This window comes from Rhinolophus sinicus, chromosome 13 (assembly GCF_057876585.1).
Source record: "Rhinolophus sinicus isolate RSI-liver-muscle chromosome 13, RSI-T2T, whole genome shotgun sequence".
Taxonomy (NCBI): Eukaryota; Metazoa; Chordata; class Mammalia; order Chiroptera; family Rhinolophidae; genus Rhinolophus; species Rhinolophus sinicus.
Genome location: NC_142513.1, coordinates 58,429,277 through 58,441,526, shown reverse-complemented (window position 1 = coordinate 58,441,526; position 12,250 = coordinate 58,429,277). Strand labels below are relative to the sequence as shown.

The 12,250-nt window shown below is 45.0% G+C and overlaps 1 protein-coding gene across 9 annotated transcripts in view; it reads left to right on the top strand.

Annotated features, from left to right (window-relative positions):
• DET1 (DET1 partner of COP1 E3 ubiquitin ligase) overlaps positions 1 to 12,250 on the top strand; it is an 84,013-nt gene that overhangs the window by 38,102 nt on the left and 33,661 nt on the right. For all 9 annotated transcript variants that reach the window (XM_074317472.2, XM_074317471.2, XM_019726725.3 and 6 more), the window contains 2 exons: positions 2,254 to 3,346; positions 6,173 to 6,360. In XM_074317472.2, the coding sequence (XP_074173573.2) occupies positions 2,254 to 3,346; positions 6,173 to 6,360 (1,281 nt within the window). The remainder of the gene's footprint in view (positions 1 to 2,253; positions 3,347 to 6,172; positions 6,361 to 12,250) is intronic.

Genomic DNA, 12,250 nt, shown 5'->3' with positions numbered 1-12,250 from the left:
TTTGCCGAATCCCCATGACACCCCTCCCTCCCAAGTTATGACAACCACAAATGTCTCCAGGTATTACGGAGTACCCGGAGTCCAGTCACTCCCCTTCTTAAAACGTTTAATAGCTTGCATGGCAGGACATACAAAGTGTTTTCCAGTCTGGCCCCAGTCTTCTTTTCTAGGCTTCTCTTTTATCACTCACTCTTCTGTGCTCTAACCACTTAGAATTCTTCTGTTTCCCAAATGTGCTGTGCTGTGCTCTTTTTTTATTATATAAGCTTGTTTTTGCATTTTAAAGTCAATCCAAGTATTTCAACATATAACAGACTAAAGTAACCATATGAACAATTAACAAATGCAGAAAAAGCATTTTAAAATTCAACAGGTTTTCCTATTAAAATCTATTGGCGAGGAAGGAATAGAATGCAATTTCAACCTGAAAAAAAGTTTATGAAAGTCCTACAACCAAACTCATTATTATGATGAAAGTTACATGTTCTCCCTTAGTTGTAGGACTTTTGTTCAGCTAATCTTCAGAAGTTTCTCCAGGCTGATTGTTCTATAGTTTAGTTGCAATTTTCATGTGATCATGGGAGAAGTCAAGCACAATGTTTACGTACTCTGCCATCTTGACCAGGGCTCTGTTGTGCTCTTTCTTAGTGTGTTTTTTAGACCACCTTCTTTCTGGAATGTTCCTCATTTACTTTGCCTAATGAATTCTTTGTCCTTCAAGGCCCATGTCAAATGTTGCTTCATTCATTTAACATATTTGTCAGTATTTACTGTGCCTCAGGCACTGTCCAGGGTGCTTGGAAATACAGCTGAGAATTAGACGAGGTCCTTACTGTTTGGTATGGGGAGACTTATACTAAGAAGATAAATAGGTAAGATAATCTCAAAGTGATAAGGGCTGAAGAAAAAAATAGGATAAAATGACAGATTGATATGGATGGAAAAAAGGTACTACTTTAGGTAAGTAGTCAGGAAAAAATTCTGAAGAGTTGCCACTTTAGCTGAGATTGGACTGATGAAACAGAGGCAATGAAGTGTTGCTCTAAGAAAACAAAAGTGTTGTTTTCCTTTCTTCTGGCGTCCATAATGTCTCATTAGAAATCCACAGACATTTGAATTGTTCCCCTGTCAGTAATGTATTTTTTCCCCCTTCTTCCGCCTCCCCCCTCCGCAACTCCGGTTCAAGCCGTTGTTTCTCAGTCTAGTTGTGTAGGACACAGCTCCCTGGCCCCTGCTGGTGTTATGAGCCTTGTGCTCCCCCCTGGCTGAGGCAGTCGGTCACTGGTCATCGGTTGGCTGATCACGGCAGCTCTCCGCGGCTGCCGGCCACTCATGGCAGCACATAGTAGCCCACGGCTGGCTGCTCACGGCAGCCCAGCTCCAGGGAGAGCCGTTGTTCACAAGCTCAGCTGTAGAGGGCGCAGCTCACTGGCCCATGTGGGAATCGAACCAGTGACCTCAGCATTAGGAACATGGCACTCCAACCACCTCAGCCACCAGGCTGGCCAAGGAATGTATGTTTTACTTGGTTTGCTTTCAGGATTTTTACTTTGTGTCTTATTTCTTCCCAGTTTGCCTATGATATGTCTGGGCAGGGATTTCTTTGGGTTTATTATGTTTGGGATTCTCTGAACTTGAATTTCAGTCTGGTGTGCACCAAGGGCTCTCTTTTCTATTCCGTCGGTGCATTTGTCTTGTCTTTATGCCAGTATCACAGTTTTTGATTACTGTAGCTTTATAGTATGTTTTGAAATCAGGAAGTGTGAATCTTCCTCCTTCGTTGTTCTTTTATAAAACTGCTGGCTGTCCTTTCAGGGTTCCTTGAGATGACATGTGCACGTTAGGATGAATTTTTCTCTGTTTGCAGAAGACGCTGTTGGGGTTTTGGTATGGATGGCATTGAGTTTGTAGATTGCTTTGGGTAGTAGGGACACCTTAATGCCCAAGAAGTGTATGTATTTTTAATGAATGTACCTTGAATGTGACTCTTACACTGAACAAATTGGATGCAGTGCTAGGTTTATTCTGTTGACAGTTCCTGACAGCTAAGCATGCTTTGAAGATATTCCTATTGAATTAGGTCCTTTTCTCAAACCTGTTTCTAGATTCGGAAGTGTCAGGACCAGTTCCTTACTCTAATCTAGGAAAGAGAAATGCCGATCACAGTCGTCTTGGGAGTGAAGGAGGGACATCTGTGTGACTTGTGCATGTTTCGGTAACTTCTGTTTTATTCGCCTTTACTTCTCCATGTAGAGATGTGATAATGGATCACCATGTTGCCACCATCAAACCTCGGAGAATCCAGAACCAGAATGTCATTCACCGCTTGGAACGCCGGCGGATCAGTTCCGGCAAAGCGGGCACCCACTGGCACCAGGTCCGCGTGTTCCACCAGAACGTCTTCCCCAACTTCACCGTGGTCAACGTGGAAAAGCCTCCTTGTTTCTTGCGTAAATTCTCACCCGACGGGCGCTACTTCATTGCTTTTTCTTCAGACCAGACGTCCCTGGAAATCTACGAGTACCAGGGCTGCCAAGCGGCCGAGGACCTGCTGCAGGGCTACGAGGGGGAGATCCTGTCCAACGGCAACGACCAGCGCTCCGTCAATATCCGCGGGCGCCTCTTTGAACGCTTCTTCGTCCTGCTGCACATCACCAGCGTGGCGGCCAACGGGGAGCACCTGAACCGCGAGTGCAGCCTTTTCACCGACGACTGCCGCTGCGTCATCGTGGGCTCGGCCGCCTACCTCCCCGACGAGCCCCACCCTCCGTTTTACGAGGTGTATCGGAACAGTGAATCCGTGACCCCCAACCCGCGGTCCCCTCTGGAGGACTATTCCCTCCACATCATTGACCTTCACACGGGCCGCTTATGTGATACGCGTACCTTCAAGTGTGACAAAGTGGTCCTGTCGCACAACCAAGGCCTGTACTTGTACAAAAACATCCTGGCCATCTTGTCCGTGCAGCAGCAGACCATCCACGTCTTCCAGGTGACGCCTGAAGGCACTTTCATCGACGTGAGGACCATCGGCCGCTTCTGCTACGAGGACGATCTGCTCACCGTGTCCGCTGTGTTCCCCGAGGTGCAGCGGGACAGCCAGACAGGCATGGCCAACCCTTTCCGGGATCCCTTCATCAACTCCCTGAAGCACAGGCTGCTCGTGTACCTGTGGCGCCGGGCAGAGCAGGACGGGAGCGCCATGGCCAAGAGGCGCTTCTTCCAGTATTTTGACCAACTGCGGCAGCTGCGCATGTGGAAAATGCAGCTTCTGGACGAAAACCATCTGTTTATCAAGTACACTAGTGAGGATGTAGTCACGCTGAGGGTCACAGACCCTTCTCAGGTATGAGGTGCTCTCCTGCCCTGCACCCGTCCAATCCCCTTGGCAGAATGGGATGCTTTCTCTCTTTGCCTATTGCCAAGCTCTCAGAAATACACATTTTATGTAGTCTTGAATGTCTGCTGTCCTAGGCTCAGTCAAATTGAAAACAGCTCCATTTTTCTCTGGCCACGTATATTTGTTCAGCTAAATAACAATCAGGTGATTACCTGCCTGTCAGTGGCTAAATCTCAAGCCACTGACATTTAGATAATCTCCTCTCTGATTATTATCCTTCCACCTTCTGCACAGCATTTTCAGTATCCTTGAGGTCGAAGTCCAAATGCTACAAGGTCAAGGTTTGGACTGCCTGTGGAAAATCCCGCCTGGATTTTGTAAGACTGGGCTTATTGGTCTGACTGAGTTCTGGCGATGAGAATGAGCCCCCCAAGCAAAAAGAAAATCCTCTAAAAATCTAGCCTCTCTTTTCTGCTTACATGGCTAATGTCAGTATACTTCTTTACAAAGTCCTCTTTAAAAGGGAATTGACACGTGAGTTCATCTGACAGAGGGAAGTGTTAGGACCTTATCCTGCCTTTGCCCCCGTGCTGAAAGATGGGCTGTGGAGCAGTAAAAGGGTTGCAAGGAAGCCACGTTTTGGATTCCCCAAGTGAGTCATCAGGACGTCAGGTGCAGAGGGTTGGTTAGTTTGGGTGAAAGGTGTTGACAGAGGAGAGGGACATTTCTCAAATGGGAATAAAGTGGTAAGGGCACAGAAACCTCTAAGGCTCTTGGGTTGAAACACCGTGTTGAAATTCAGGGTAATCGGGGTGTTTCCCTTTGAGAAGCTGTCCACTTCAGTGTTGACCAAGTAAGAGACCACCTGTCTGTACCTTTGCCCCATTTTCCTGTTTCCAGTTTGTTCCTCAGATGCTAGTTTGGAAATTCTGAACAGAGAGCAAAGCAGTAAAGCACAGAGTCATCTGAGGCCCGTGTTTCTCATTGCCCTGCCACTGATTCTGCCATTAAGAGGGACCGTACAGAGCTTTGTCTCCTAAGGCCTTACCAGCCGTCAGGGTAGAATGTTTCCTAACATTTGTCTTCCGAATCACAGCTTATGTATTCTTTAAAAAAAAGGGGGTGGGGAGGAATATGGTTAGAGATCAGTTTTTTCTGGATTCTTTTTTTTCCCTGTCCACGATGAAGTCACCCATTTTGCCATCACGAGTGAGCATCTGGTTCATCTTATGCGTCACGGGAGATTCGAAGAGATGCCCTTGACTTTTTCTGTCCCCTCCTGGCCTGTAGTTCCTGATCTGCCCTGGAGGGAAGCTGGGTAGCTGTTTGTGTAATTCTATATTCGTGTCATTATGATGAATCCTGGTGAAGCCCTGATATGATCAAAGTGGTGTCCAGATCTATAGAAAGGACATGAGTCAGTCTTTTATTTAGGTTTGAGTTATAATTACTTTTTATTTTGGAGGGAATAAAATGTCCGTGATTGCTGCATTTGAGATTATCCTTTTTTCCTTTGCTAAAACATGACCTATTTATTTCTGGTAGCTGTGATAAGTTGTAGCCAGAAGCGTAACTAGGGCTCTGTGCGTTGCTTAACCGAGTCTGTAACTTTAAACCCGATCTCTCTGCCCTAGTTGTCTTTCCGTCTTTTTTCAGTTTAATTCGATAGGTTCCAATAAGGTTAATGAGTAAAAAGTGCATCCAAAAACAAAGCCTTGCTAATATTAGGGGTATTATTCTCAGGTTACCCTCCAGCCTCTTTAATTTACAGCCAAATTTAATTTCCAGGGGTTTGCTAAAGTCATGTAATACAAGCTCTGGGAAGGACTAATTACTAGTAAAATAGGTGGGCCAAATAGCACCAGAAATTGGTAATAGAAATTTAAACTCAGTCATAGAAGGGGAATACTAATTCCAGAATTCTAGAAACTTCTAGAGTCCTGTTGGAAGCAGGCAGATTGATTTACACTGTCACATTCACTGTAACAAAAACTAGGGGTTCCTGTCACGTCCCTGTTAGGCCAAGCAGAGCACTGGAGATTTAGAGGAAGAGGGCTCGTCACCCAGGAACCCATTCAGAATAGGTAGTAACTCTGCCACCTATGGCATTTGAATGCTTTTCAGGTTCCCCTTCTGATCTTAATTGCTACAAATCTCAAATGTATTTTACAGATGCCCTTGGGTGAAAGACCATTTATGAAGAAAGAAATGGAAATGCCTGTCTGGTTTTTCATTTGTTCAGCAGCAGTGCCCTGCTTGGTTACAGTTTGCCTGGGTAGTTTTTGGACACAGTGTACTTAAGGCATCTCTCTGCATGTTAGAAATATTAAGAGGAAAAATAAATGCCCCTAAATTGAACTTTCAGCTGTTCATTTACAAGAGAAAATAATTTGTCAACAGGCAGCTCCAGGCTGCAAATCACTTTCTCAGCAGGAAAGAAAATTAAATCTGGCATTTTTTTAAAAAAAGTGTTTTTTATCAGGGTGGGTTGGGGAGCAAATAGGGAATAAACACTTAGAAGGAAAAATACTGAAATTGCACAGTTTGAAATGAAAGCTTGGGAACCTTTTCATACATAGGTGCTGGCTAATTCAGTCATTCTAGCAGCACAGGTACAGTGGGGAATCTGGCAACACTGAGGCCCTTGACTGATAGAGCCCGCGGAGGCCTCCTCCTTTCCCAGAACCGCTTGGAACCATGTTTTGGCCCTAGTACTGGAGCGGAGGGCTTTGCATGTTTCCCCTGGGTAGCTGGAATTTTCAGCCAAGCGCTAAGTCTGGTAGGCGTGGCATCATACGCAGCTCTGCCTTAGCTCTCTCTGTCCTTCTGCAGGCATCTTTCTTTGTGGTGTACAATATGGTGACAACAGAGGTGATCGCTGTGTTCGAGAACACGTCCGATGAGCTTCTGGAGCTCTTTGAGAACTTCTGTGATCTCTTCCGCAATGCGACGCTGCACAGTGAGGTCCAGTTTCCCTGCTCAGCTTCCAGCAATAATTTCGCAAGGCAGATCCAGCGCCGGTAAGTTGTTCCAGCAGGCTTCCCGGGCTTACTGTTTCTTCAGTGTTCTTAATTTGTTGGTGTTAGGCCAACTGTAAGTTATCCTCCAGTTCACGCATCTATTCCATCTCCTCCACAGAATTGTATCCTAATTCTGTAACATATTTTATTAATCATTGTATGCTTTGCTGCATTGAAAAAAAAAATGTATTGAAATTATTTTTTATTTTTTGGGAACACATGGTTCTTAATGCTCAATTTTATAGTCTCCAAAAATCTTTTGGTAAAAAGAAATAAAAATGGATCTATTATAGGTTAGAATAAATATTTAAGAAAAAAATACAGACACTAAGGGTCACGAGTCACTTAAGGAAAGCCTTTATCTTGAGAAAGTGAGATCAAAATAAAACAAACAGAATAAGAAAACAGTGCATTCACTGAAATAATTGAAGCTATAAGAATAAGAACAGGGGCCGGCCCGGTGGCTCAGGTGGTTAGAGCTCCCTGCTCCTAACTCCAAAGGCTGCCGGTTCGATTCTCACATGGGCCAGTGGGCTCTCAACCACAAGGTTGCCGGTTCAATTCCTCGAGTCCTGCAAGGGATGGTGGGCTCCCCGCCCTGCAACTAGAAAATGGCAACTGGACCTGGAGCTGAGCTGCGCCCTCCACAACTAAGACTGAAAGGACAACAACTTGAAGCTGAATGGCACCCTCCACAACTAAGATTGAAAGGACTACAACTTGACTTGGGAAAAAAAAAAAGGCCTGGAAGTACACACTGTTCCCCAATAAAGTCTTGTTCCCTTCCCCAGTAAAATCTTTAAAAAAAAAAGAAGAAGAACGTTTGTAGAACATTGACACACTTTAGAAATTTAAAATTTGTTTGATACAGTTGAGAATCTCTCTAAGAAATTAGAATAAAAAACATAAGAGAAAGAAAATAGGAGAGAAAAGATGAAAAAAAAATTTAAAGGAATCACCCAGTAGTTCCAACATCTGGCTCATTCCAGAAGGAGCAATAGAGAAAATGTCAGGGAGGAAACAACGTAAGATGGTTTTTCAGTACCAAAGGCCATAGAGTTCCAGATTGGCAGGACCATCTACCTCCAGCTGGATCGTACAGGTGTTGAGAACCAATTGTTAAACTTGCAGGAATTTTGGCAAGCTGCTTGTTAAACACAGCCATTATTAAAAATTAATTCTTTCCTAATGATTTCATCGTTATTTATGCTCTTGAGGTTATTTGTATCTATTTTATTTGGATGGTGAAAATACTATATAGTGATGTGCTACTGCTCATCTCTTGACAACAACACGTTGAGTGTGTGTCACATTGGTACCTTGAAATTGACCACAGCAGGAGGACTTTACACCGCAGAAACTGGCGAGTGCTGCAAATCGTGACTTTTTTCCCCTTGGAGAAATAATTATTAAACCTTTATTAGCACATTGCTGGATCCATCAAGCATCCAGGACACTCAGTGAAAAAAGACCCATACTGAGGCATATCATCATGATATTTTAGAACATTGGGAATAAAGAGAAAATTGTAAAACCGTTGAGAAAAAACATGCATTTCACATGTAAAAAAAAAAAGTTATCATGATGGTATTGGACTTATCAATAACAACATTGAGGAGCAGCCGGATGGCTCGTTTGGTTAGAGCGCAAGCTCTGAACAACAGGGTTGCCAGTTCGATTCCACATGGGCCAGTGAGCTGCGCCCCCTGCAACTAGATTGAAGACAATGAGCTGCCTCTGAGCTTCCAGAGGGGAGGCCGGATAGCTCAGTTGGTTAGAGCGCAGGCTCTCAACAACAAGGTTGCAGGTTCAATTCCCACGTGGGATGGTGGGTTGTGCCCCCTGCAACTAAGATTAAAAACAGCTACTGGACTTGGAGCTGAGCCGCGCCCTCCACAACTAGATTGAAGGGCAACAACTTGGAGTTGATGGGCCCTGGAAAAAACACACTGTTCCCCAATATTCCCCAATCAAATTAAAAAAAATAATAAAAAGACAACACTGAAAGCTTGAAGCCATTAAAATCATGTTTTCTGACTTTTCTGAATAAAAATGATTTCTAATCTAGAATTCTATATCCAAATAATAAATAGGTTGAACAAAGACATTTTGAGACATGTAAACTTTCAAAAAAATTGCCTTCCAGGTAACTTTTCTAAGGAAGCATCTGGAAGATGTATTTTCCCAATAAACCACAAAAGAATGATACAGGCAATAGTTTGACACTGGCCAGAAGCAAAGGGAGTTCTGAGGATGAGGGTAAAGGGAGTTCCAAGGTGACAGACCACCAGCTGGGCCAGGTTGAAGCAGGAGGGTGGGTGGAGGTTTCCAAGAGGATGGATCCAAGGAAATAGTATAGTCATTAGCACATTTGGTGGCCTTGACTGTGTTAACAAGAGATTGTCAGTTCTGTTCTAGCAGGGTCGTCAGCACAGGCCTCACAGAAGGTGCTATTTGAGCAAAGCTTTGGAAGGAGGTGGGGGAGCGAGCCACGCGGATGTCAGGGGAAGCATGTACCAAGCAAAGGGAATAGTGCATGGAAAGGTCCTGAGGGCGGGTGTGACTCCCGCCTTGGAGGTCAGTGAGGCTGAGCCAGAGCAGCAGGAGGCAGAGCGGTGAGAGACGTGCTGAGCGATGGGCCAGACACACAGGCCGTGTGGAGGCTTTGGCTTTACCTGTAGGTGAGATTGGCTTTTTGTGGAGGACCTGGGTGGTCTCACTCATGTTCTAACAGGAGCACTCTGGCTGCTGTGTTAAGAATAGACTGTGGGGGATGGGTCGGGTAGAAGCGGAGTCACCAGTGGGTGCTGTCACAAGGATCCAATATATACAATTGTTGCATTCTGTTTCCTTCCACTAGAATTAAATTCTTTTTATTCACTTAAAATATTCTAAGCACCTAGAAGACCATCAATAATTATTTATTGAATAATGGTGGCTTGGGTCAGGGTAGTAACATTCAGGGAGGTATTGTATTGTCGGTGTATTTTGAAGATAGCACCCAAAAGATCAGTGGAGGATGGACTATAGGCTGTGAAAGAGCACAAAGATGATTGTGACGTTTGCGGCCTAATCCACTTGCAGGAGAGAGTCACCATTAAACTGATGGCAAAGCTTATGGTGGAACAGGTGTCCGGGGGACCGGAAGTTCTGTGAGTAGAGTAGTCCAGTCGTTTCTCAGTGGAAGCAGGGTCACATCCTTCCGACAGGTCAAGGGCGATGGGGACTGATAATCAGCTCTTGGAGATAGCAACCTGGAGACCGCAGTGACCCTGATGAGAGGGGTTTCAGCACGTGGTGGGGGTGAAAGTCTTTTGGGGGAAGTTTAAGAAAGAATGGGAGGAAGAGAATTGGAGGCCGTACAAAAAGACAGTAGGAGGTGCTTTATTGTAAAGGATGCATTAGCCTGAAGGGCAAGTGGTGTTACGTTTTTGTTATTTTTTTCAATGGGAGGGGGAAATGGCATGTTTATATGCAGATGGGACTTACCCTGTAGACAGGGGGACACCTATTGTATGGGAAAAGGGGAGACAGAATTGGTTAAGGGACGAGAGAGGGGATGGGATCTAGTGCCCAAGTGGAGGGATGGGCCTCACACGGAGCACAGGCGGTTATGTGGGCACACACGTGCTGGTGGGAGCTTTCAAAAATCCTCGTGACTTCCATTTGCCAGTAACGAAGTAGGCAGTGCCATTAGGTCAGGGTGAGCATGGAGGAGGGAGATGAAATAGTCACCGAAGAATGCGGCAGACGCACTGGACTAGCAGAATGTAGCATGAGTGCCCTGCAGCGTTCAGGGTCCCCCTGAGGCTCCTGGCTGTAAATGTAAAGTGAGCCTTGTCGTGTGTTTTTCTCCAGCTATGAAGACAAATGGGTGGACACAGGCATAGGCAGAGTTGAATTTAACTAGAGTTTGGTTTTTCTAAGCAAGTACCACAAAGCGCGAGAAGACAGGTTGTCGAGGGTGAGTGCAATGGAGTGAGGGACTGTGGGACTGACGCTGGCTAAGGGAGGGAGGACGGGATGAGGCTTCAGGGTGGCAAAAAGCAGGTAGAATTCATGGACTGTACCTTTCCACCGATGCAGGTGGAAGGATTGCGGAAGCCGAGGTGAGTAGAAGTAGTGAGCTGGAAAGGTAGGAGAAAAGAGGGTTGGAGAGTGTGGGCCCATCCTGAGATTGCAGGGGGCTGCAGTCATTAGCAATGGTGAGGTTGAGATGCTTTGAGAATGAGTGGCGGAGACAGACAGGAGGGCCAGGAGCCAGGAGGCCGTGCTGTTGTAAAGGTCATCTCTGAGAAGTTGGAAATCCTCACAGAAGCGTAGATAGATGGGCAGAGCGACCGTGAGCCAGGAGCTAAGCTGGTGAAGAGTCAGAGGGATGACCGTGGGGGAGCATGGTGGGTGGGGGGTGCTGCTGGGGAAGGTGGCAGCTGCTACCGCTTCTTCCTGTAGATTTTCACGGATGCTTTGACTTGTGGTCATCGCAAAGCTCGGGCCGCCCCATCATTTTACCTTTCGAAGCAAGTGAGCCAGGCAGGGTCGGAGTGTAGATCATACTGTGCGGTGTTAGGTCTTTGCTGAAAAAGGGCTGAAAACCAAAGAGCCCAGGATCTTTGATTCCGGCTCAGTGAAAGGGAAAGAAATAAGTTCTATTTGGCCAAGGTTTAATTTTATGATTCACACGGAGGCTGTGAAAATTACTGTCGAGAGGAGTAATGGAAAAGCAGTGTTGATAGCTTGGCTTCTGGGAAAACTGCGAAGTGTTAATGTCCATCTAACACTACAGGTTAGCAGTGAAAACAAAAATCAAAGCCCATGTACTCAGTCTTTCTGGTCTTACCAAATTTAGGAACATTCAACTTTTTTATTTCTTTAGTTTTTTTTTTTTCTTTCCACAAAGTTTATTTACTTTTAAAAGAAAAATACAGTAGTTTTCAAACTGTTGCTAGTTCACATTTCCACTAGTCCCATTCTGTCTTAACCTTGTCACAGAAATTTGTTTCGGTAGCCGCAACCACCAACACTTTAATTTGTAAGTCAGTTCTATGTATAAACTATCTACATTGCTTATTATTTGTGTGTCCCCGGCTTAGATAGGAAAATATGATCAACATCCACGTTCAGCTCACCACTACCGATAATTTGATGTATCTTAGAACTGAGGCAGACAGTGAGTGGGGTGGGTGGGGAGAGAGAGAGAGAAAAGGGGAGGGGAGGAGAAAGGAGGGAGGGGATGAGGAGAGGAAGGGAAGAGAAGAGGGAAGGACAGGAGGAGAGGGAGAGTGAGAAGGGGCCTGGAGGACAGCGGAAAAGAGAGGAGAGGAGGGAAAAGGCAAGGGACCATCTTCTTACTCCATACACAGGAGTGAACTCAACATGGATTCAAGACTTAAATGTAAGACCCCAAAACATAAAACTCCTAGAAGAAAACAGGCGGTAAACTCTCAGACATCACCCTCAGTAATATTTTTATATATTTGTCTCCTCGGGCAAGGGGAACAAATGACCAAATGGGAGTACATCAAACTAACAGGTTTCTGCACAGCAAAGGGAACCATCAACAAAACGAAAAGACATCCTACTGAATGGGAGAAGATATTTGCCAGTGACATACCTGATAAGGGGTTAATATCCAGAATTTATAGAAAAACTTATACAACTCAACCAAAAAAAACAACCCAATTGAAAAAATGGGCAGAGGACCTGAATAGACATTTCTCCAAAGTGGACATACAGATGGCCAATAGACATATGAAAGAAATGTTCAACGTCACTAATCATCAGAGAAATGCAAATTAAGACTATAATGAGATAATCACGTCACATCTGTCAGAATGTCCATCATCAATAAATCAACAAACAAGTGCTGCACTGTTGGTGGGATTGCAAA